At 34.0% G+C, this 25883-nt stretch overlaps 3 protein-coding genes across 5 annotated transcripts; all 3 read left to right on the forward strand.

The window, feature by feature from the left end:
* Window positions 1-3047: 3047 nt before the first annotated feature.
* LOC115960977 (glutamate dehydrogenase A) lies at window positions 3048-7625 on the forward strand. The gene is made up of 9 exons (XM_031080015.1): window positions 3048-3387; window positions 3487-3600; window positions 5093-5314; window positions 5425-5499; window positions 5637-5753; window positions 5846-6096; window positions 6772-6847; window positions 6930-7016; window positions 7138-7625. Exons 1-9 carry the CDS (start codon window positions 3280-3282, stop codon window positions 7321-7323), a joined length of 1236 nt encoding a protein of 411 aa, XP_030935875.1. The 5' UTR covers window positions 3048-3279; the 3' UTR covers window positions 7324-7625.
* Window positions 7626-8019: 394 nt separating this feature from the next.
* Window positions 8020-10074, forward strand: LOC115961504 (light-harvesting complex-like protein 3 isotype 1, chloroplastic). Its single transcript, XM_031080480.1, has 4 exons — window positions 8020-8042; window positions 8292-8410; window positions 9184-9321; window positions 9665-10074. Exons 1-4 carry the CDS (start codon window positions 8020-8022, stop codon window positions 9913-9915), a joined length of 531 nt encoding a protein of 176 aa, XP_030936340.1. The 3' UTR covers window positions 9916-10074.
* A 4861-nt stretch (window positions 10075-14935) lies between these two features.
* On the forward strand, window positions 14936-21680 carry LOC115959305 (peroxisomal (S)-2-hydroxy-acid oxidase GLO3-like). Of its 3 annotated transcripts, none has more exons than XM_031077660.1 (12): window positions 14936-15065; window positions 15842-15988; window positions 16060-16184; window positions 16266-16312; window positions 16379-16456; window positions 16580-16704; window positions 16879-16936; window positions 17890-17952; window positions 18278-18347; window positions 18779-18879; window positions 19254-19358; window positions 21189-21680. In XM_031077660.1, exons 2-12 carry the CDS (start codon window positions 15846-15848, stop codon window positions 21366-21368), a joined length of 1095 nt encoding a protein of 364 aa, XP_030933520.1. In that variant the 5' UTR covers window positions 14936-15065; window positions 15842-15845; the 3' UTR covers window positions 21369-21680. The 3 variants fall into 3 exon arrangements, with proteins under 3 accessions (XP_030933520.1, XP_030933519.1, XP_030933518.1); XM_031077659.1 differs by having other exon boundaries at window positions 15001-15069; window positions 21189-21454; XM_031077658.1 differs by lacking the exon at window positions 14936-15065 and adding an exon at window positions 15580-15730 and having other exon boundaries at window positions 16357-16461; window positions 21189-21454.
* The last annotated feature ends 4203 nt before the right edge of the window (window positions 21681-25883 follow it).

Genomic DNA, 25883 nt, shown 5'->3' on the forward strand with positions numbered 1-25883 from the left:
TTTACAAAAAAAAAAAAAGGACAAAAAATCTTACACTATGGCATAATGCATATGCTTATACTCAAGATCTTTACACAAGCTGATTTGGTGTGAGATTTTTTTTTTTCCATTCACATTTTAAGCTGGTTGGGCCTATTTTTGGCATCTGAGCGTTAAAAAAAAAAAAAAATTGATTGTGATTGGGCCATGATTTGGTCCGAGAATTAGGCCCAAATTTGGCCTAGCTGGACGGGGCCCGTGGAGCCCGGTGGGGCGGGTCCGGGCCCCGGGAAAAAAACCCGTTTAGTAAACGGACCGGGTCCGGGTTGTGGGTCTTGGCCTGCGGGTCGGGTCCGGGTATGGGAAAACCCGGCCCGAACCCGACCCGTTGCCATTCCTAAGTCCAAGGGAAACCAAAAACTAGTCATACTACTACAAGTAAACTTTTTCTTTTTTCTACTAAATAATGTAAAGTTTTAAATATGAAAGTAATATTGATGTCAAATAAAATAACACAACCCATTCATGAAACGTGTCGTGGGTAGTAGAAATCTGTCCTCACACAGAGATAAGATCATAAAGTGTGACATGGCTGTGGTGTGGTGCCACCTCATAAATAATATATTTTAACCTATTTTTGCTTCTTCTTTTTTTAGTCGGAGTAAAGCTGGCAAGTTCATCTACCAGTCCACGTCATCAAGACGCGGCGAAACTGCCAAACACCTAATTTCGTGGAAAGCTACTGGCCGCGGCGCCTCGTCACAGCCTCCAATGTGTGTAAAATTACAATACCTTCCAAAAATAACTTTCAAAGAATCAAGTGCCACGTGGAAAAAGTGATTCGCCGTTTATTATTTGGTTAAAGCTGACAGCATCATATGAACGGTCCAGATCTTTCCCAGTTACATAGAAATGACTAGACACACACACCACACCACCACCTTTGCTTTGTCTTCTCGAATTTATCCGGCTTCCAAGTTGGATGGCTTTACTTACATCATTCATCTTTTTCCCCTTTTCCACAAAGCAAAGAAAAAAACTACCAAACAAAAATCTATTAAATTCCCATATTTACCCCCACTTTTCATCAATTTAAAAAAAAAAAAAAAATTAATGGAATCATTCTAAATATTTAATTGTTAATTTTGAAACAATAATTACTAAACTAAAAAATATATAATGAATTCTAAAATTTTAAGTGAATTGTGTCCATTCTTCATTGTTTTATGTGCTACCTAGGATATTCTTCATTGTTTTATGTGTTACCTGGGAAGTTTCCTCTAATATTAGGTATCCACCCCTAATTTTCTCACATTGTACTTTACCTAACCTACCACAGGTCCACAACATTAAAAAAAGAAGTTTGTTAAAATTATAATTAAATTTATTATTTTCTAATGGTGTAAGTCTATTAGACAATTGGTAATTTATTATGGTATCAAAATATGTAGTTTTGAGTTTAAATTTTGTCTTGAATTTATCACATATATATATATATATATATATATATATTTTAAATGAAAATCCTCGCATGTTGTGCAATGGCGGCGCCACCTTAAGACCACCCTGACTTGAAAAAAAAAATTATATTTAATAATTTAAAATTTTATATTTATTTATCTTTAAAAAAATTTGGGACCACCCTAAATTTTTTTTTATGCCAATAAAATTAAATTTTAGTCCATAATTTGAGTAACTTAAAAATATATTGGGATCTTTCAATAAAAAAGGAAAAACTCAAAAAAAAAAAATTGAACTAAAATCTTAAAAAAAAAATTATAATAAAACTACTACAAGCTAGGCAGTGGTAGTGGTGATGCCACATTATGGCCAGGGTGGTCCTAGGACCACCCTGACCTAAAAAAAAAATTTATATAATAATTTAAAATTTTATATTTATTTATTTTTAAATAAAATTTTGGGACCACTCTGGATTTTTTTATGCCAATAAAATTAAATTTTAGTCCATAATTTAAGAAACTTTACAATATATTGGGGTCTTTCAATCAAAAAGAAAAAACTCAAAAAAAAAAATTATAATAAAACTACTACAAGCTAAGCAGTGGCTTGATTCTTTTGAATAAGCACACTACCCAATACAACACAATTTTCAACATTTTATTTTTTTTATTACAGTATTATTTTTCCTCACTAGACATATATTACTTTTCGATTTTTATACTTCATACTTTTAAATTTTATCACATCTTCTACACTTTTACATCTACATTTTGTCTTCCTCCTTATTTGTAACTTCTGTGTCTTCTACCAATACTAGTGCGGCAATGCCTCTTCTCAAGTTTTGAGTCTCAAATTTCTCAATATGATTTTTTTTTTTAGCTATATAGGTACCTTTGTTCATTTTTTTTCTTTTCATTTTTCTCCTTTTGAGGTTTTTTGGTTTATAGAACGCAAATTTGTTTTGGATTTTAGAACAATTTTTTTTTTAAGCACAAACTTCATGCCGGCCTAATCTTGAATTTCAGCCGGTATTTACTGAAACACCCCGAAATAGACCGGAATAACCCGAAATTTTTTCCAAAGTGGAATAGGGTGGGTTACTGTTGCGGTTTGTTTACCAGCACGCTATTTTCTAGCCATTATGGGCAGAACGGAATGAAATTAATGACATTGAATCAAACCTAATTACCTAAAGGCTAAAAAGAAATAAAATTATGTAATTTATGCTTTTTAAGAAAGACCCTGAACAAAATTCCTAGATCCGTAACTAATGTTGTGCCTCTATAAGGGACCCATATGCAAAGAGAGTAAAAATAAAAGTGTTAAAATTATGATTGACAAGGACAGTAAATGTTGAAGGGTTTTTTTTTTTTTTTTTTTTTTAAAGATTGTGTTTAGGATTTCTCGTATAAATTTTCTTTTTTAAGACATAACAAAACATACCCAATAAAAATTTAAAAGAAAAAAAAAAGTTTAGGACAAGGGTATTATTGTAATGTGGAAAAATTATCTTGATAATGATCCAACTTGGTAGTCTATGGCAACATCATCCAACAAGTATTAGTCACCATATTTAGCTTTTCCTCTCTCTCTTAAACTCCTTGACCACTCACCAACTACACACGCACACCCATTGAACTAGTCTCTACACTTTTCCTTCCCAATATATCTTTCTATATATATATTTCTCTATGTTCCCACATTACACACTCACACACATTCATTCTTTCCAGTACAAATTTCCTTCGTTTACTCTATCACTATAACTCCTCTCCTTTCTTTCTTTCCTAGCCTTTTCTTTCTTCTTCCTCTCCTCTCAAATTTTCTACCTATCCAACAATGAACGCTCTAGCCGCAACCAACCGTAATTTTCGCCATGCTTCACGTTTACTTGGGCTGGACTCAAAGATTGAAAAGAGCCTCTTGATCCCATTCAGGGAGATCAAGGTTCGGAGAAATTTAATTTTTTATTTCAGTTCATGGGTATTGTTTGTTTTCCCAAAAATTTTAACAGCTGTGTGTGTGTGTGTTTTTGGTTATGGTTAGGTGGAGTGCACGATCCCCAAGGATGATGGGAGTCTGGTATCGTACGTTGGGTTCAGAGTACAACATGACAATGCACGTGGGCCCATGAAGGGAGGGATCAGATATCATCCTGAGGTCTGTGTTCTCACTTTTTTTTGGTTTCTGTTCAAACTTTCTTCTTGTGTCGGTATTTTTGTTTGTTTCCATTGGATATTGATGTTGACTTGTTATTGTTTTTTAATCTTTTGCTCATTCAATGGATCTTGCTATTTGGGTTTTCCGGGTTTTTGGATTTTGGGTCCTTTTCAGAATTTGTTTTTTCAAACTCTATAGTTTGATGTAGGGGTCCTTTGGAATAAAGTAATAAACCATGACATTAAAGTTAAAACCCCACTTTTTGGATGCATTATGCTAATAGAATGGAGGTTTAGTGGATGGGGTGATTACAAATTTGGTAGGGTTAAACTTTTCAGTTGCCTTATTAGATGTGTGTAAAACTTTGTAAAACTGTTTGTGCGTAATAAACACTACTAAATAATGTAGAAATTGATGGGGGTAAAAGTAAAATTGACTCCGCTAAGTTTGTCACTAATCATTATGTTATAATTTTAGTAAAGACCCCCCTTATTATTATTATCTGATAACAAGGTTGATGTCTTGGAAGAATTTTGCTTTTGTAGTTTGCTATCAAAGGTTATCTTGGTCTAGCTAAACAGTTGATGGAATGTCTATAATTTTGCCACTTTTTTTTTTCTTTTTTTCTTTTAGAGAATCATAATTTGGATACAAACATCAGTTGGGTTTCTTGAGGAACTAGGAGAACGTGTAGATTTACAAAATATGTCTTATTCTATAAGCTCTGCCTTTGAAATCAAATGTTGATTAAATGAAGTAGGATGATTTTCTGGGTTTAATGCATAGCTTGGACCACTGCTATTTTAAATTAGGATTGAAGTAATTAGATGGAACACAAAATATGAGACAAAGGATTTGTATCTCAATATAAGAGATATTGTTCATCGATTATTGTACTGCACAAACAGTATGTTTACAGCTGTGGCTTTATATAAATATGCCATATATAAAGTTGAAAGTTGTCTTTTGTTTGGTTTTAAATGTTATTGTGGTTGCCAATGGCATTTCTTTATGCCAATTGGCACTTCCCTCCCTAGTGGAAGGGCATGTTTGGTGGTCAAATCCCCCCAAGAGTTTTACCTAGCAGAAAAGAAAATTGTCATTGTGGTTTATTTTCATTCTCTTGAAACATATGTGGTGCAAGAGCAATTATTTAATAATTTTTTATCATTAGAAGAAAAAAAAAGTTGTTGGATCAAACACAATCCTTAATCATCTTCAAAGTTTTTAACTTCTGCAGAAAGTTTGGCAGTTACTGATCCCTTAAGGGATTTGGTAGTAAACTAAATAGCTAGAGATTTTTAAAACTAGAACTTTAGAATTCTATTGAAAAGGTTATAAGATTCGTGTATCATTCTTCTGGAAGTAACCTCCAGATGTATCTGCAATCCCTGAGGAATTTTTTTTCAGAATAAATGATTGTACTGATCTTCTAGATTTACACAAACAGAGAATTCTTTCTGTGGACTAATGATAAGCTTGTTTTAAAAAGGTTGACCCTGATGAAGTGAATGCACTGGCTCAACTAATGACTTGGAAGACTGCTGTGGTAGACATTCCATATGGTGGAGCAAAGGGTGGGATTGGATGCAACCCAAAGGACTTAAGCAAGAGCGAGTTGGAGCGTCTTACCCGGGTCTTTACTCAGAAAATTCATGACCTCATCGGAATTCATACTGATGTTCCTGCGCCAGACATGGGCACCAATGCTCAGGTTTTATGAAAGCCCTGCTGATTTTTTTTTATGATTCTATCTTTTCCATAACTATTCTTACAGGAGCTGATTACCCTTCACTCTTACACATCAAAAAACTATTTGTGTAGACTATGGCATGGATTTTGGATGAGTACTCAAAATTTCATGGTCACTCACCAGCTATTGTGACAGGAAAGCCCATAGTAAGTACTGAGACTAAAAAGAAGTAATCTGTTTGTTAAATTTGGAATAGATGCTGTTGAAATTTATCAGAGATAAACCACTCTCTCTCTCTCTCTCTCTCTCTCTCTCTCTCATATGTTTATAATTGTGGTTTTAGGATCTTGGTGGATCACTGGGTAGAGAGGCTGCAACTGGGCGTGGTGTTGTATATGCTACAGAAGCATTACTTGCTGAGCATGGGAAGTCAATCAAGGATTTGACATTTGCTATTCAGGTAGATTTGTACATTATTTGTCTGCTTATAATAGTTAAAATGCCTTCATAGTTGAAATTTTTTCATATATTTCTAAACTTGTAAATTTATAGGGATTTGGAAATGTGGGTTCCTGGGTGGCAAGGCTGATTCATGAGAAAGGTGGTAAAGTCATCGCAGTGAGTGACATCACTGGTGCAGTTAAGAACCCAAGTGGAATTGATATAAAGGAATTGCTTAAGTATAAAGAAAGAACTGGCAGTTTAAAAGATTTCAATGGTGGAGATGCCATGGATGCTCACGAACTGCTTGTACATGAATGTGATGTTCTCATCCCATGTGCTCTTGGTGGAGTTCTGAACAGGTTAGGACCTTGTGCAAGAAATTCTTTCCTATCTTTTTATTTCTTTAATAGTAGTGCATATTGATAGTTTATTTTTTAAAGGACACTGTTACTTCTCCAATGTCAGTGACAGGAGACAACCCTCTAATTATTTAAGAAACTGACGATATTTCATATGACAAGAGAACATTGGGATTAATGTTATGCTAATACTTCATTTGGTGTGCGTGAGAATGCATGCAAGTGCAGATTATCCATTAAAGCTTCATTTGTCCTTCACTTTAACATTATTTAACGTAGTTCAATTGAGTTTTAGTTGATTTTTATGTTATTTATGTTCATCACCCATATCTTTTTCTTTAGTCAGGACTCAGATTTCTTCCATTTGTATGGTACCAAACTATATCAAATGTTAGGTAATAGTACATTGTGTAGTTGCTATTTTATTTGGGGAAAAAGAAAAAAAGAAAAGAAATGAAACTATCCATATAGTTCATCTGATATCTTATGCCCTCCTTAAAAACTACTTCATAACTGATAGTGCTTTGAGAGTTGAAATATTGTTGCTGATTAGAATTGATTTCAGCTTTTGCAATGTTTTGTGGGAAAATAAAAGAGGATATGTTTCTAGTTTAATCATCTGATTTATCACATCCAAAATCCTTTTGCCTAAAAATTTTCATTCATCCTTTGAAGGGAAAATGCTGCAGAGGTGAAAGCTAAGTACATTATAGAGGCTGCAAATCATCCAACTGATCCAGATGCAGACGAGGTAAAGTTGCATTTTGGGTTTTTAGGACATTCATGTGATGAAAAGTTATAGAATTCTGATGCATGAGATTATGTTATTGCAGATTCTATGTAAGAAGGGAGTTTTAATACTCCCCGACATATATGCAAATGCTGGGGGTGTGACTGTTAGCTATTTTGAGTGGGTTCAGGTAACAAAACAGATATTTTCTCCCTATGAAATCTATGACATATGTGCAATGGATGTCATATGCTCAAATAGATTCGTTACATTTAAGGACTGTTACATGATGCAATTTGATTATTTTGCAGAATATTCAAGGTTTTATGTGGGATGAAGAGAAGGTAAATAGGGAGCTTAAGAGGTACATGACTCGAGGTTTTCAAAATGTCAAGAATATGTGCAAATCACACGATTGTAATCTCCGGATGGGTGCTTTTACACTGGGGGTAAACCGGGTTGCACGTTCCACCGTCTTAAGGGGTTGGGAAGCATAAATTTCTTCTTTTCAGTCTTCTGTTTTTTCCATTTCTCATTCATCTTCAACCTTATCCCTATTCACAGCTGAAGAAAGTAAGCTTGGAAGCTATTCTTACACCCCGCTATCTAACAGATTTGTTAGACAATAGAAAATTATTACCAGCAATTTGTCTGCTGAAGATGTGTTAGTCATTGTTATTGTTGTTACTTGCATATTCCATTTGAAATCAACAGATTAATTTAAGTTTGGCCTTCAGCCACTACTTATGGTTCTTGATTTTCCAAAAAGTCTAATCATATCTGCACTTTTAATGGCGAATAATATATGCTCTAGTTGATTGATTGTCAGGCTCTGTACTTGTTGGATTAACGAATCATTTGCCATAGCTTTTGAAGTTTCGAGATTTTTGAACACTGAACTTTGTTATCGGACTGAGATCCAATGCAATACCCACTGGGTGTAATACCAATAACAACTAACCACTTATGATTTGTTGTGAAAATATTATAGTTCTATCACCTTTCTTTAACTTTTTATCGCTTTACCTTTTTTCACCTTTTTTAAGGGTTGAGATTAACGATGTGCCGTCAAGCCATCAACACCATCCCATTTAGTCTTACTTGTGGCAACTAATCAGGGAATAAATGCAAGTAGTTTCATACCTGATAAAGGAAGCAACTTGTTCATACTTTCACTAAAGTCATACATACCAATGTACCAGATATTGCCAATTCCGTCAATTACTTGAAGTCTGAAAATTCACATGTAAAGAGAATACCTTGCCCATAATTTCACTGACAGAAACAGGGGAGGGAAGATAATCTTTTATACTTCAAAGCATGGGCTTCTTCCATACTCTCTATCTAGACCAATTTAAACAATAAAATAAGAACGTAAGATACTAGATATGAAGATATAGGCCAAAACAAGAGCTTAAGGAAGACCAATCAAACAACGCCAAAGATGAGATGGAGCATGGTTCAGACACGGACACCGGACCTTGTGGTCCAAAGTTGTCGATGAGCGATGGAAGAATGGTACATGGGATCTTAATATGTTTGTTCATGATGGGAAGATAGACTGGGATGGTGTCATTGTTGCAGGTACAGCTTCTCTCTTCCTCTCTGAGGTTCACAAGTAAAAATTATTCTTCATAAAAAACACTAGAGACTAAAATTGTTCACAGACTTCACTCATTGTTTGACATCCATTATGGCAAGGAAGGCTACACTAGTCACAAAGAAAATTGTCACAACCTCTTCTTCTCAAATATGTTTGGCAACATTACAATTTTGAGTTGTCCTGTAATATTCTGTTTTACATAAATATTGCAAACACCCCATACAAATCAAGTCCACAAGTAAATGATGCTATGCTTTTCGAATTGAAAGCTTTTTCTTTTACCAAGCAAACCTCTTCCTCTCTCATTAAAACCCTTTAGAAGGTAAGGGAAATGCTATAGAATATGGGTTTGAACTGTGATTTTATAAGCATCCGGTGGTTCTATTCTCTAAAATGCTGCAAATCCTTGCTGAAAGATTATATTAGTGAATATTGAAAGATAAAGTCCTTGTAAACCGGTGGGTAATAACAGTCATATATACCTGCATTGACCTGGAATCCTGAACTTCAATTATAAATTTTCCATATCATTAACAGGCTGCAAAGGTTAATAAACAAGGGAAAATCTTGTTACACACTTGCTATTACACGCTACTTAAAATTGTGTTTTTAGTGCACATGACATTGTGTATATGGTGAGTGTGTAATAGCGAGTATGTGATAATTATTACTTGATAAACAATTAGCCTAAGCTCAAGTTCAACAAAAAATATCTCTAAACATTTTGTATGATTCATCTATGTTGGTCTTGTAGAAGCAAGGAGGAGGAAGTTTCTTGAGTTGCATTCAGAAGCAGCCACAAACCAAGATCCAGTGCTCTTTAGGATTTCCATCATACCTTGGTGGGCATGGCTCATGAGGTCCTATCTCCTAGAAGCCAAGCTGATAAATGGTTACTACAAAACTTCTAGCACCTCTAGCCTTCTACTTTTCAATTCACTTCTGATAAATTACCACTTATCTTAAAAGTTTCAATTTTTTTAGAAAATGATGAATTTAGTCAATCATTATTCTAACACCTCTCACGTGTGAGCCCAAATCCACTAATAAGTAAGACTCAATAAGTGAGATTTTAAACCTTTTAAATGGGAGGTTGAGTGAAATAGGATTCGAATTCAAGACCATATGATAAATTACCACTTGTCTCAAAAGCATAAACTATTATAGAATGAAAATTTTAACCATTATTCTGAAAACTTCTTTGCATTACACCTCTCTCTTGTATCTTCTTGTAGGTCGAGCTGCAATGGTAGGATTCTTTATGGCATACTTAGTAGATGCATTAACGGGTCTTGATGTGGTAGGCCAAACTGGCAATTTCATATGCAAGGCAGGACTCTTTGTGACAGTCATCAGTGTGATGAGGCTACCTTCTATGACAAGCAGTGGCAAGCATCATGGCAAGACCAAATTGCTGGAACTGGAAAGAAAATTTACTTTGCTTCCTTGTATAAATTTGTTCTTTCACTGTGTTACAAAAAGTTAGGACTATAATATGCACCAGATTTGCAAGTGAAGGAAAATTGTATGATGATTGCATAATGCATCTGCTAACTGTTTTGGACTATATAGTTTTCATTTGGCATTGCTGTGGGAAGTAGAGCTTTAAATGTAAATTTTAGTAGGAGAGCTTTTGTGATACCAAGTTATGATATTGCTAGTGTAATGGTATAAGTAGATAGTCAAGTGAAAAAAGTGGGAATGAAACATATGGAGACATAAATGAGAAAGCATTGAAAAGGCCTAAGCAGTTTCATTATCCTGCATACTAAATGGGTTTTAAGGAAAAACCGAAAAATTAGTTGCCAACCAGCGCGATGCAAAAAAAAAAAATAATAAATAACAATTTTTTTTTATTAAGTGAATAATGAAAATAGTATATGAGATTTATAAGCATTAGTTCCAAACCCTTCTTAAAATGATTTGATTATTTTCTAACAAAGGATAGTTGATACAACATATATTAGATTTTCTAAATTAAGCTATTTATATTTATTATTTGAATGTTTTTTAAATTTTGTAAGTTTTTTTTTCTTTTTTCAAGGAAATATAATACATGTTACATTCAATTATTATTAAAGCAAGATATTTTGTAAATAATGTAATGTATGGTTGAAATCTGCTTCTAGTACTTTTTACAAATAGTTCATTATCTATACATTTTGAATGGTGTAAAGAGAAAGCATATATAAGTTTTTTTTTTTTGGGGAGAAATGCATATATAAGTAAATCCATCACTTATATTAGAAGAAAAAAATACAAGATTTTAATAACATTAGAAAATTTTAATTTTAGCAATAACCTACCAACAATCCAACATGACATTAAGAATGTGACATAATTGTAGCGGCTCCTCTTTCTACACAAAGCTATCTTTACAAAGCATCACTAAAGTGGACCAAAATGACTGAACTGGATTGAAGTAGACTGAAATGACCAAATTGGACCAAAAGGACCAAAATGGAACAAATTGGACAAAAATACCATATTAATGTGGCTCAACAAAAACAACAATAAAAAATGCTACACTTTAGCTTTTAGATATTATATAGATATAGATTATTGGCTCCCAAACCAATGAATATGGATTTTGTTCAATAATATCCTATGCTAACTAGTGACAACCTAATAACCTATGAAGGACTAATGAGCACATCACAAAAAAGGTGTCTTTAACGTAGCATTGTATTAAGTCCAAGGTCGGCTCTACCTTAAATGTAATTGATGTAATTGCCTAAAACCCCAAGTGAAATAAGGACCCTAAATTTAAACCAATAAAATTATTTCTTTATGAGTAAAAGTATTAATTAAGCTCCAAATATTAATTAATGCATATAAATAATTTTTTTTATCAAAGAAAAAACATAAAATAAAATAAAAATGTGGGCTATGCAGGAGAACTGATAATCTCTCATTTATATCAAAGAAAAAATAGAAAAAAAAAAAAATCTCTTCGTGAGTTGTTCTGTTGACGGTTTTAATTAGAGTGTACAACTCAGTCTCACAAAACACAAAAAGAAAAATCTTTCTTTCTCTCTCAACAACTCAACAGAGAAAAACTAAAAACAAAAGACCCAAAAAAAATCAATCTCAAACCTTAGACTTTTATACTCATTGCTAGAAACTTCGCATTCTCTCCATTTAAATTCTCTATAACAGCTTGAAATTTGTTGTGGTTCTGATCTTTCTCCCTTCAGGTTTAGTTCTAAAAAATCTTTTAGATTTGTGTTAAGCTCTCAGTCTATTTCTTTTTTCTCCTAAAATTTTTTTTTCTCATGTCAGTGGTAGAAGACAAAACAGAATCCACAAATTGAAAAGTAGCTTCACAGAGCATTCTCATCAGCTCTTTCATAAAAAATGCCATTTTGACACACCAAAAACTCACTTTATCATTTTAGCACATCATTTTACAACATACCATTTATCAGATGTTCTATACTTCAATTTTATACATTAAAATAATATTGACTACACATTAAAATAATATATTACCTCATCCCTATCCCTATCACTATCATCATCATCATCACCAATGGCCACCACCGGCACAAACACCGACGGCCACCATCGGCACAAACCCACATCCACCAACGCCGCCTCAAAAAAAAAAAAAAAAAACACACAACCAAAGAGATTGGCACAAACCCACATCCACCAACGCTGCCTCAAAAAAATTAAATAAATAAATAAAACAACCAGAGAGATCGGCACAAACCCAAACTCACCATTGGCACAAACCCATATCTACCACCGACACAAACCCACATCCACCAAATTAAACAAACCACATCCCAAATCCACCAAATCAATTATAAAATTAATTACAATTTACACTAAAATCATAAATTGAATCGGCACAGACCCTTTTTTTTTTCTCTCCTCCTTCAGTGTTTGTTACCTTTCAAGAGCGACAATCAGATCAGGACAACCGTCTCTGTCGCCGTCGCTGATGGAAGTTTTCACTTCCGACCACCGTGTCCTTCACACTGGAGTTCCTCTTCGTCACAAAGTGGGTCAATGATCAGTGGCGAGCCTGGGCGGTCTCTGTCTCTCGACGTGGTGAGATCGGCGTGGCGAGACGGCGATGAGAATGCCAGACAGAGAGAGAGAGAGACGAGTTGCAGACAGAGAGAGACAAATGATGGAGGAGAGAGAAAAAACTAATTAAATAAGCCAAACAGTGTTTGGTATTGTTGTTCGTACCGTCTCATATTTGAGACGATACTGTAGATATGTGTCAAATTTTTTGAGATTTGGAACGGCTGATGAGGACTTGTTTTTGTGTTTGGTGTGTCAAATGTGCCAAATATTTGGCATTTGGCACATTTGGCACACCTGATAAGAATGCTCTATCAAGGCACTCCCTTACCCTTTTATTTCTAGTCATTATTCAGTCAAGTGTTTTAGTATTTTTAATATTTTTTTTCTAAACTTATCACATCACCCACATGATGTACATAAAAAATGTTTATTTTTTTTACTTTTCCTCTTTTATTACATCACATTAGCTAGGTGAATGCTGCTACAATTTTAGGGTAATGTGAACAATGAAGACTGGAGAGAGCTATATTTTTTCTTTTATCATTATTTTATATATATATATATATATATATATATATAATATTTTGATACTCCAATAAACGGTTTAGATTTTTTGATAGAACAAGTTTTAAATTATTTTTTTTTGCCAATAAATGAAAATTACTTCAATTGACTTATTAAATTATATAAAAAGAGGCCCCATTGAACACTGTTGCCTTAGGCTACAAAATATCTCAAGCCGGCCATGATTAAGTCATTAAGTAGTCTTACTTCCCTTAAAAGTTAAAATTGTTGCTGTATGCACGATTTAATAATTTCTATATTTGGTTCTTTGTTTCCTCTAATGTTTGTTTGTCGTTTTGTTTTTATTCTTTCACGTTGGATGAGGAATCATGTATTAAAATATAGTTTTTTTTGTCTTTTCTTTTGTTAATATTAAATATATACTTGTTTCAATTTTCTTTTATATATAGGAATCATGTATTAAAAAATAGTTATATATATATATATATATTTTTTACTTATTTATTTATTGACCTCAAAATGAAGATCACAGTGCAAGACCACTTTCACTTTAAGGTCACTACTTATATCGTTTTTTATTTATTTTTATTTTTACTTATATCATTTTTATTGTATACAAAGTGACAGTTATTCTTGTGAATCAAGCTCGTTACCCAAGTAAGATGTGAAATAGCAATTAGGTTGCCTGTTTAGCTTGCTATCAACCATTCTCACTACCACAGGCTCTTACGTTTTAGCAAAGATAATGAGTTTATAATTTTTTGTGTAATGACTCATGAGGCTTAAGTTCACGTTCTTGTTGAACAAACATTACATGCTAACCTTGAATAAAAATCATCTTTTTTGAACTACTTAAACTTTTGGACAATATCAAAGATGTAGCTAATTAAGGATTTTTTCCATAAACGTAAGCCGTCAAGTCAAACCATGTAACCCTATCTTCACCTTACATTTAATTAAAAAAATTCTCATATGTTAGATCTCATTTAATAACAACAGCTTAAAGCCAAACATGAAAGGAAAATATTAAATTAAATAATTAAAATCATCTTTTTTTTGAACTACTTAAACTTTTGGACAATAATGAAGGTTCAATAATTGAGGAGGGGTGCTTTAAAGAAACAAAATTATTGACCCCGGATGGAGTCACTGGTGGCTCTACTTTAGAGTCAGGGTGATCACCCTTGAAAAAAAAACTATTATTATATATAAAATTTAAAAATTTTATGATTTTTCTTACCTTAAAAAAAATGTGACCACTCTAAATTTTTTTAAGGTTCAATATAAATAAATTTTGGACAAAGTTTAGCAACAAACTTGATTATAGATTAAGACTACAACTCCACTCAATATTTTTTTCATTGGATATGAATTTTAACAATTCCACAATTCGATTACATTTTTTTTTCTTTCTCAAAAAAAAAAAGATTACATTTTTTTTCTTATACCCTCAATACTTGCAAAACTTCAAGAAAATTAAAAATAAATAACTTATGTCATCAATCAAATGTTTAATTTTCGAGTTTTTGTAGTCTAAAATTATACGCAAAAAATAAGTTTATGGATCAAATAGTAAATAACATCCGATTGACATGAAACTTGACATGTGTTTTAAAAATATAAAAAAAATCATATAATTCAACGGTTAGATTTTCAAAATATGTAGTCATGTTAATTTGTTTAGTGAAAGTTGTAGTTTTAACCTATAATAAGTTTGTAGTCAAACTTTAGTCTTTTTAACAATATATTGGGTCTTTACAAACAAAAAGAAAATTCCAAAAAAAAATTATTTAACTAAAATATTGAAAGAGATATAACTTACAGTGTTGATAATAAAATATAACTATCTTTTTCATTAAATATTGTATAATTTAAATTTCTAGAGCCGCCAGGAGTTGAGTTGGACTTTTATTGACAAATCTGATTGGCCAGCTGGGAATATTCTGATCGTTGCTCTTACTCCCCTCTAATATAAACTTTATAGTCAAAAAATCATTGCCTGAAACTTGCAGCAATTGTTCAGACTCTATCTATTACAGTATTACTACAGTGCTTTCCCAGTTCTCGTTGGTATGTATGTGCTGCTTATCTTTGATCTTGATCAACTTACTTGAACATCTTTTGAGCTCGAAGGAATAAATGGTTGTAATACTTTAATGGGTCATCATGCTTTTTATTGGTTTTGAACTACTTTTTGGCTTTCAGTTGGTTGGATGCTACTTATTTTAGTGCTATGTTCAATCTTTTAGATCTGCCTTGCTCTGTAGATTATCTACTAGATATAGACACTACAGGAATTATATATATATATAGAGAGAGAGAGAGAGAGAGTAATGATTATCAAAAATAATGTGTACGTGCACACAAGCTGAAATCATGTTTCGAAAATACAATTTTAGTTAAAATGGTGAAATCACAATTATGACTGCAATTTTACAGGCTGTGCAACTAGCTCTCTCTATACATACATAGACACAGACATTATATATGTGTATATATATTCTAACATTTGTCAAGGGTTGATTATGGTTCATCAAAGTACCAGAATGCACAAAGTAAAAAAAATCAAAAGTACCAGAATGTGCTACTTTCTGCAAGAAATTTTGAGTTGCTTGGGAAACCTAACTTTGCCTCAAAACTGGATTGCGGTTATCTTATAATATAAGCAACTTCTTTCAAGCAAAAGTTTTGAGGCCCTAAACAGGAGCATCACCTATTTTACGAAATTCTTGCAAGTATGGCACCTATTATAATCAGTGTCTTTATATGGTGTAGTCTTCTGAGACTGCATCCAGTACTAGATCACTAGAACGTAAACAAAAACTAATGCTCATGTCTGTTTCCAGGACAATGGTGGGTGAACCCGTTAATTTGAACGAGTTTCAAGAATTGGCTAGGCAAGCCCTTCCAAAAATGTATTATGACTTCTATGCTGGGGGAGCTGAGGATCAGTACACGCTAGAAGAGAACATGGAAGCATTTCGTAGAATCATGTAATGTGCTAGTCTTAATAGGGCAAAGTGGGTTATGGCATTTTCCCAATCAGTTTTCATTGCTTTCTCAGGATTCGGCCTAGAGTTCTTGTGGATGTCAGTAGAATAGATTTGTCAACTTATGTATTGGGGTACAATATATCGGCGCCCATTCTGATAGCTCCAACTTCCTTGCATAAGTTGGCACACCCTGAAGGTCTAAAGTCCTCTAAAAAAGACTTTGGTTGAGATTCCTTTCCCCCTGCCAAATGCTCATATTACTTGCTATTTGTTTCAGGAGAAGTTGTTACAGCCAGAGCAGCCGCGGCATGTAAAACTATAATGGTATTAATACAACGAATTTGTCATACTTACAAAATGTGTTGCAGACTAAGTTATCTTTTACTGCAGGCTCTATCCTTCACATCTTCTTGCACTTTGGAGGAGGTTGCTTCCAGCTGCAATGCTGTTCGGTTCTTTCAAATATATGTATTGTATTCTTCTTGATCTCTTATTATTCCAATTTTTGTTGTTATCTGTTCCTTATGTGTTATTATTATTATTATTATTTTGGTAAACACACACTGAAATTTGATTACCCTTTACGAATAGGTATACAAGAGGCGAGATTTATCAGCTCTGTTGGTGCAGAGAGCAGAGAGAAATGGATACAAGGCTCTTGTCCTGACTGCTGATTCTCCCAGAGTTGGACGAAAGGAGGCAGACATAAAGAACAAGTGAAATATCATCTCACTCCTTTTCCTTCTGTGTGCAAGCACAATTAATTTGATTTCCAGAAAAGTTTGGCATAAACTGCTTTTAAAAAGGAGACAGGACACGAATTTGAACTCTATGCAATGAGCTATGTCTTATTCATCTCATTTGAAACACAATTTTGATAATTTCTGCAGAATGACTTTACCTAAACTGAAGAATACAGAGCGTTTCTTATCACTTGAAGCTTCTTCTGTGAGTGGAATATTTCTGTACTTTTGAATCTAAATTTAACAGCTAAGCTTAGAATGAAGCGGTTCTTCTTCCAAGGTGTCTAATATCTTCTTTGAAAAAATACGTTGCTTTAACAGTATCATATCATATTTTCCTTTGATAAGGCAAAAAAATCTCCATTAATCTGTAAAGAAACAAGTGATCAGTTCTTATGCAGCAATACCATTTATCAATATGAATAAATTCAAAGTACAAGGTACACGAATGAGTGAATCTCAAACATGCATGGAGTGTCCTATGTCTAATTGTCTATCATAAATGGATTAACATTCTTATCTGTGATTCACATGTCACTACCTCACCAATTATCAGTATGTGGGATATGGCATCTTTGTCTGCTTTTGCCCAAACTAGCATTTAAATTGTTAAGAATGTAATAGAGAAATATCTCTATCATGTATTTCTGTCCTCGGGACCCTTCTGACCACAATCAAACAGAAATTCATAATATTTTACAAATACTATTGCTAAAATTGTATTGTAGAAGTGCTATTGGTTATTCAAACTCATAGACTAAAATTGTTACAATTATTCCAAAATTAATCTATTGCAAGATTTAGAAGCTTTTACCAAAGAGACAAAGGATGCTTCCTTTTGGTGGAAGGTATAAACCAGCACTATGTTATTACCTTCTGATATGCTTGTTTTAATGTGTCAGGAAAGGTTCGATATGTCAATTATGAAGGACCAGTAAATATTTTGCAATAGGTTAGCTAGCAACGTCTCATGGTTTCCATAACAGGGATATAGGACTGATTAGGGATAGGGAGGTTTATGGGTGGGGAAAAGACATGACATAAGATATGAGATGCAAATTATTTTATGTCTATCATGTACTCTGGAAGTGTTGTGATTATTTAAACTCATAGACTAAAGTTAGTAATTACAACAATTCCAAAACTAAACTTTTGCAGGATAATGGTTCAAATTTAGCAGCTGTTGCAAAAGAGACGAAGGATGCTTCCTTTTGTTGGAAGGTATATACGAGAAAATATTATGATTTGCTAGTGTTATGCTTGTTGAAATATGTCAGAAAAGATTAGTTGTGTCAATTACAAAGATTCCATTCTGCTTAGTTGGCAAAGTCTCATAGTTTCATGTCAGGGACCTATGATTGATTAGGGATAAGACATTTAATGGGTGGGAAAAAAAGACATGCCATAAGTTATTAGATAAATGCAAATATGAAATATCTGAAAGATACTACAACTACTGTAAAGGACATATTTTGTACTCTTTAATAGTGTTGGCTGGGGTGCACTCTTGAACCATGGTTTAATTAGTGCATCATAACATCTGCAGGACATAGAATGGTTAAGTACAATTACAAACATGCCAATCCTTATCAAGGGACTACTTACTCGTGAAGATGGTAAGATAGCTCTACTTGTGACGGTCACGTCTCTTCACTTCATCTCCCCCACACTACTTCCCTTTAATCACAAAAAAGGAAGACCCTTCTCTGCCTTTGAGTGAAACTTTCAGTTCTTATTTATTATACCAATTGAAAGTCTTAACTTCTCCATTCTAAGATTCTATTTCTTTTTATTTAATGATTATACTTATATAGGAAACTCTTTAAAATCATTTTTTTTTTCTTTGGAAATTCAAGTATAGGAGCACCGAGCACTGCTAATCATACTAACCAAGTAGTCTTTATTTTCTTATTATCCTCAACCCTCTCTTTATTTTTTTATAAATCCTTTAAATACTCAGATCCCTGAAAGTCATAACATTGTTTTCATTTCAGATTCCAGTTCATTATTCAAACATCCTTAACATTTGATGCATTACTATTGGCAGCAATAAAGGCTGTAAAAGTAGGTGTTGCTGGGATTGTTGTCTCCAACCATGGTGGTCGCCAGCTTGATTATGCTCCTGCTACTATTACTGTTCTGGAAGAGGTGGGGCTCTATCTCTACTGTTTAGCAAAAGAAAGACTGTCTCTCCTCTCTACTCAATTAGTTTGTTGGTGTTTAAGACACGGATATTGGGTTTTAGTTGCAGACACACTGCATCTTTCTGCTTTTATATATATATAGGGAAAGCTTGCAGGTGGTTATTTCATAGCAAGACATCCTCAACATAACAATTTGTAGGAATTATTAGCATTTCAATACAGAAAATGTAAATGCTCATGCATTCCTGCACAGGACTTGTTTTTTTTGGATTCATGTTTTGTTACTAGTATACAGAACATAATGCTCATTGGGAAGGAAAGTTTAATCAGCAAGGTTAGTCACATGTCTGATGATATTGTTGTACCTTTTGATTCCAGGTGGTTCAAGCTGTTGGAGGGAGAATTCCTGTTTTCTTTGATGGAGGAGTGCGGCGAGGAACAGATGTCTTCAAGGCATTAGCCCTTGGTGCACAAGCCGTCCTTGTAAGCTCTCCAACACAAACTATTTAATTCTGCAAACATCTTATTTATTTCATATGCAATGTTGGCAATGTCACAGGGGCGTAGCCAGGAATTCGTACTTGGGGGGCCAAATTGCAATATTGATAGAAAAATCATAATTCATAAATTTATAAATAAAAAATGATCAACTTTGATATATTGTCATATTCTTAAATATTAATGGAAGTACAAAAGGTAGTCTATTTTACCATACACATATACAAAAATTGGCATACTTTTATTTTAAGCACCATCAACCCATCATTATCCATAACACTGAAAATTTTCTTATTTTTTAATGAATTATTCAGCTCCTAATTTCAAATTTAAAAAAAAAAAATGATGATATGGAGAGAGATATAATATATTATCGTATAGCAATACAACAAATTGAACAACTTAATAAACAATGCATATTCATAAAACTAAATGACCATTATCATATATATAAAAAGCATAAATCTAAATGCCTATATGATGTTGAAGAAAGAAACAAACCTGAAATACTGAGACACAAGAAGAAGCTGGAACTGAAAGCAAATAGATATAATTTTTTTAGATGAAAGGAGTTTATTTGATTTCTACCCTTATTGAGAAGAGAGTTAATGTGTTTAGAGCAATCAACAATGAGAGTAAAGAAACATGAGGCAGTGTAGGCTTGTATCAGGAGGAGAAAAAGTAGTAGTGATTACTTCTATTTTCTTTGAGAATCTCGTAGGTGGCTTCTTGAGATTGAGAATGATGAAAAAAAAAAAAAATAGAGTAAATTTTTGTTTGAAAATAAGTGGTAAAAGATGATATTTTGAGGGTGTGGATTATTGTCTATTAGATATTTGGATTGACAGCAAATCATTTGGACAATTGGGAGAGCTAACTAGTATTTTATTTGAGGACTTTGGGTTATCTATTGGACTAAGTAGAGATCCTAGAAAGAATTGGGGAGGCCGGTCATTATTTTCTAGGGGCCATAGCCTTTTTTTTTTTTTTTGGCTATCAGACTCATAGCCAAACAGTAGAAGAAATCAAAATTTTGACAACATAGCTCCGCCCGCCGCAATGTAATTGCTTAACTATTTTGCTGTCATGCACTCGTTTTACTGCCATTGTGTGAGTTTCAAAGTGTCAATAGATGTCTCTACATCCAACTGATGGTTTTTAGAGATGCAGCTCTATCATACTGAGCTAATGGAATTGCCAGTCATCTTTTTCAACTTACTGCTTGAGTGGCCCCTAAACCAATAAATCTGTCTAACGTGCTTTTTTTTTCTTTTGGGGGGTGGAGGGATAGTGAGGGAGGGAAAGGTTGAACCACGTTAATTTCATGTGTTCTTTATCTTTATCTCTTTGTTTTCTTTACACAAAACAAAATAAACTTGTTGTCAAGGGTGGAGTTAGATGCCAATCGAATATTTGATTTCCTGGTCATCTCAGCCTCCTTCTCATGCTCTCACAAACCGATTTGACTGTTCATCGACATTGTCATTGAGCACATCGAATTCTGTAAGAAGCTCTTTGGTCTTTCTTCAAGAACTCGTTGCAACGTTGATTGCCAAAAACTTTTTTTTTTTCACAAAGCTTAACCCGAAAACTTAAACTAATAGGTTTAACTATGTATACCAACTGTTCCATCCTTTTATGTTTAATTATGTATATCAACTGTTCCATCCATTTATGTTTCTTTGATGATGAATTCAATACTTACACATACACTCATAAGTCATAACAAACATGTCACATATGAAGAATTAGAAGTGTAACTATGGTTAATCATTGCTCTCTTAAGTTTATTGTAATCTACATATGTAATCGCAGATTGGAAGGCCTATTATCTATGGACTAGCGGCTAAGGGAGAATATGGGGTGAGGCAAGTTATCCAAATGCTGAAGGATGAACTTGAGCTCACCATGGCTTTATCTGGCTGTCCTAGTGTGAAGGATATCACTAGAAGGCATGTGAGGACAGAGCGTGAAAGACTCCATTCAATGCTCTAATAAAATGTTAAAGCGTTTACAATATTTTTGAGAAAAATTATTTAGATCATCATGGTTGCGTTTGGAAACTTGGACTTGAATTTGAATATGGGTTTTAAATTAATAGATTTGAAATGCTTTGATTTCAAATACATTGATTTTAGGTGTTATTTCAAATTCAATGGTTTTAAACTTATAAAATGGTGGATTTATCAAATTCAAATCCTTAACCTTTTGTAAACTGTCCAAACAAAATATTTGTATTTTAATTACCCAAATCCAAATTCAAATGTCCACATCATGCCATCCAAATATACCACAATATTCCTAAATAAAATTATGTTATGGAACCGCTATGCACCTTTGGTGCGGTGGTCACTCCACAAATATAAGTGCTTGTGGGATGTGGAGGGTAAGGTCCGAGGTTCAAGTCTCTAGAAGGAAATTTCACACACATATACACTTAGATTAAGTTAGAATAAAATTTCTATCATATATAAAAAAAAAAAAATTATATTATGGATTTCCTAAGTACTAGAAAGTAACCATGAGTAGCCTTGCTTACTTAGGTCAGGAATAGTATTCCTTCAATGATTAAACTAATTATAATTCAACTTTCTTTGATAAAGCAACCCAACACCCAAAAAGAATCTTAATCAAATTATATTAGATCTTCCCTAAACAAGTTCTAATTAAATTATTTATTTATTTTATATAAATTATCTAATTTGACTTTTATTTTTTAATATTTATTAACCAAATGTGTATTATATATGAATTTTTTTTTGTCAAACTTTTTCATACATATATTACACAGGTAAAGAAATACTCTATATATATGAGAAATGATATGTCTACAACATTTTTACAACAAATCTTAAGTGGCAGGTTGTTACTGGTTGTTATTGTTAGGGCAAAAAAGTAATCTTAGTATTAGTTTCAAATTTGAACCAATAACAACTAATCATCTGTGATTTGTTATAAAAATGTTGTAGATGTAACATCTCTATATATAATATAATATAAAATCTTTTTGATTTCTTGTTAACTTCTTGAAGTGTTGCCACAGCTTGAAAAAAGCCCACATTTTTTTTATATTATTTGTTAAAGAAAATGAAAAAACTTAAAAAAAAAAAAAAAAAAAAAAAAAAAAAAAAAAAAAAGAAAGTAATATGACAATGAATGCTATTGGAGAACATAAAAAACATTAATATTAAATTTCTTATTACTTTTTTGTTAGCCATTCAAAAGTAGACTCATAAGTTGGAAAAGCCTATGATGTAAAATATCTAACTCAATTTTTTAATTGAGTTTAAATTCTATAAGTATTTTAAAAATATATATGTAAGAATTTCGTATAAAACATCATATATTTATACGTGATCTATTAGAATCTTGTCATCTAAAATTCTTTAAATGATATAATAGATAATTCCAGGTATAAACAAAATCATATTAAATGCCGATTAATAATCAATGATTAAACTAATTAGAATTCAACTTTCTCTGATCAAAAAACTTTCTTTGATAAAGCAACCTAACACCAAGAAAATCTTAATTAAATTATATTATATATATCTTCCCTAAACAAGTTCTAATTAAATTATTTATTTATTTTATATAAATTATCTAATTTGACTTTTATTTTTTAATATTTATTAACTAAATGTGTATTATATATGAAATTTTTTTTTTTTTTTTGGGGTTAAACTTTTCCATACATATATTACACGGGTAAAAAAATACTCCATATATATCTATATTATAATATAAAATAAAATCTTTTTGATTTCTTGTTAACTTCTTGAAATGTTGCCACAGCTTGAAAGCCCACATCTTTTCATATTATCTGTTAAAGAAAATTTAAAAGCTAAAAAATTTATTACAAAAAAATAAAAAAATAAATAAATAAATAAAAAAGCACAAACTCATGTGACAATGAATGCTGCACATCAAAAACATAATAATTAAATTTATTATTACTTTTTTGTTAACCATTTAAAAGAAGACTCGTAAGTTGGAAATGCCTATGAAGTAAAATATCTAACTCAATTTTTTTAATTGAGTTTAAATTCTATAAGTATTTAAATATATATATATATATATATATGTGGGGCCCAATAGTTTACGGGCCAAGCCCGTTTACTCGTAGGGAGTCCAAAAGCCCAAGCCGAAGAGAGCAATGGCCCAAGCCCAATAATGTAAAGCCTAGGATAGCCTTAAGATACCGCCGAGGACCGCTCAGTCCTCGGCAAACCCAAAGTCCCACTGAAGAGAGGGGCAAAAACGGTATAGGATCAAGTTTGAAAGAAAATCTAAAATATCCGGGGAAAGCTGCCCTTACTGCCATTCAATGCTCTGCACCTGACAGAGCCACATTCTTTGGCTTTTACAACCACCCCCAACGACTTTGGGTATGGGCTGATGGGACAAGTATCAGTCTTGGAAAGTTTGACCATACACGTGGACGAAGGACAGCGAACACAGGCCAGTATAAAAGGGAAAATAAGTGACCTAGGGAAGGGGCTGGGAAAAATGGCCAAAAACCAGAGCCTCCCAGCCCACCTCCAGGAGAAAGATTCCAGGGGTGAAGAAAACTTAACCACGCATGAACACCACGAAAAACCCACCACCTGGTGACTAAGGCCTAGCCTTTCAAACCCACGCTCTACAAATGATATTGTTTGGGCCTTTCTACGTGCGAACCCAACACTGCTACGGTTCGTTACGAATCGTGTCCTTACAATTGGCGCCGTCTGTGGGGAAGGCTTGTGTGTTGGCATAGGTGGTGGGTCGAGAGAGTTCCTTTGTCATTGCTAACTGTTGGTTAGAGAGTTCTAGTATAAGGTTCCGCTAGGGGCTATGCTTCTTGACTAGGGGTTACGCTTGGTGGCGTTAATCGCTCGGATAATTATAGGGGCTTGGCCGAGGAGCTAACTCCCCTAAAGCCAAGGTCCAGCGCCAAAAGAGGAAAACTAGGTTTTGGACAGAACCAAGGCATTGCATGGTCCTCGGACTCAAGCCTATGGGGAAACCAACTACTTGGATGAGAAAACTAAGTTTTGGACAGAACCAAGGCATGCATAGTCCTCGGACTCAGCCTGTGGGGAAACCAACTACTTGGATGAGGAAAACTAGGTTTTGGACAGAACCAAGGCATTGCAGGTCCTCGGACTCAAGCCTATGGGGAAACCAACTACTTGGATGAGAAAACTAAGTTTGGACAGAACCAAGCATGCATGTCCTCGACTCAAGCCTATGGGGAAACCAACACTTGGATGAGAAAACTAAGCTTGGACAGAACCAAGGCATTGCATGTCCTCGGACTCAAGCCTATGGGGAAACCAACTACTTGGATTAAGGAAAAACTAAGTTTTGGACAGAACCAAGGCATTGCATAGTCCTCGGACTCAAGCCATGGGGAAAAACCAACTACTTGGATGAGGAAAACTAGGTTTTGGACAGAACCAAGGCATTGCATGGTCTCGGACTCAGGGGAAACCAACTACTCTAGGTTTTGGATAGAACCAAGGCATTGCATAGTCCTCGGACTCAAGCCTATGGGGAAACCAACTACTTGGATGAGGAAAACTAGGTTTGGGACAGAACCAGGGCATTGCATAGTCCTCGGACTCAAGCCTATGGGGAAACCAACTACTTGGATGAGGAAAACTAGGTTTTGGACAGAACCAGGGCATTGGAGGTCCTCGGACTCAAGCCTATGGGGAAACCAACTACTTGGATGAGGAAAACTAGGTTTTGGACAGAACCAGGGCATTGCATGGTCCTCGGACTCAAGCCTATGGGGAAACCAACTACTTGGATGAGGAAAACTAGGTTTGGACAGAACCAAGGCATTGCATGGTCCACGGACTCAAGCCTATGGGGAAACCAAACTACTTGGATGAGAAAACTAGGTTTTTGGACAGAACTAAGGCATTGCATGGTCCTTCGGACTCAAGCCTATGGGAACCAACTACTGGAAGAAAACTAGGTTTTGGACAGAACCAAGGCATTGCATGGTCCTCGGACTCAAGCCTATGGGGAAACCAACTACTTGGATGAGGAAACTGGGTTTTGGATAGAACCAAGGCATTGCATGGTCCTCGGACTCAAGCCTATGGGGAAACCAACTACTTGGATGAGGAAAACTAGGTTTTGGACAGATGCAAGGCATTGCATGGTCCTCAGACTCAAGCCTATGGAGAAACCAACTACTTGGATGAAAAAACTAGGTTTTGGACAGAACCAAGGCATTGTATAGTCCTCGGACTCAAGCCTATGGGGAAACCAACTACTTGGATGAGGAAAACTAGGTTTTGGACAGAACCAAGGCATTGCATAGTCCTCGGACTCAAGCCTATGGGGAAACCAACTACTTCGATGAGGAAAACTAGGTTTTGGACAAAACCAAGGCGTTGCATGGTCCTCGGACTCAAGCCTATGGAGAAAACAAGGCATTGCATAGTCCTCGGACTCAAGCCTGTGGGGAAACCAACTACTTGGATGAGAAAAAGATTGATTTTCATAAGATAC

This window comes from Quercus lobata, chromosome 9 (assembly GCF_001633185.2).
Source record: "Quercus lobata isolate SW786 chromosome 9, ValleyOak3.0 Primary Assembly, whole genome shotgun sequence".
Classification (NCBI taxonomy): Eukaryota; Viridiplantae; Streptophyta; class Magnoliopsida; order Fagales; family Fagaceae; genus Quercus; species Quercus lobata.

Excerpts from the sequence above, each read along its gene's own strand:
- LOC115960977 (XM_031080015.1), top strand. The coding sequence starts at position 3,280 with ATGAACGCTCTAGCCGCAACCAACCGTAATTTTCGCCATGCTTCACGT. Across the intron at positions 5,315-5,424 it reads ACATGGGCACCAATGCTCAG|ACTATGGCATGGATTTTGGA; the intron begins GTTTTATGAAAG and ends CTATTTGTGTAG. Across the intron at positions 5,754-5,845 it reads ATTTGACATTTGCTATTCAG|GGATTTGGAAATGTGGGTTC; the intron begins GTAGATTTGTAC and ends GTAAATTTATAG.
- LOC115961504 (XM_031080480.1), top strand. The coding sequence starts at position 8,020 with ATGTACCAGATATTGCCAATTCC. Across the intron at positions 8,043-8,291 it reads TACCAGATATTGCCAATTCC|ACACGGACACCGGACCTTGT; the intron begins GTCAATTACTTG and ends AGCATGGTTCAG. Across the intron at positions 9,322-9,664 it reads AGAAGCCAAGCTGATAAATG|GTCGAGCTGCAATGGTAGGA; the intron begins GTTACTACAAAA and ends ATCTTCTTGTAG.
- LOC115959305 (XM_031077658.1), top strand. The coding sequence starts at position 15,846 with ATGGTGGGTGAACCCGTTAATTTGAACGAGTTTCAAGAATTGGCTAGG. Across the intron at positions 16,185-16,265 it reads TAAGTTGGCACACCCTGAAG|GAGAAGTTGTTACAGCCAGA; the intron begins GTCTAAAGTCCT and ends TATTTGTTTCAG. Across the intron at positions 19,359-21,188 it reads TTGGTGCACAAGCCGTCCTT|ATTGGAAGGCCTATTATCTA; the intron begins GTAAGCTCTCCA and ends ATGTAATCGCAG.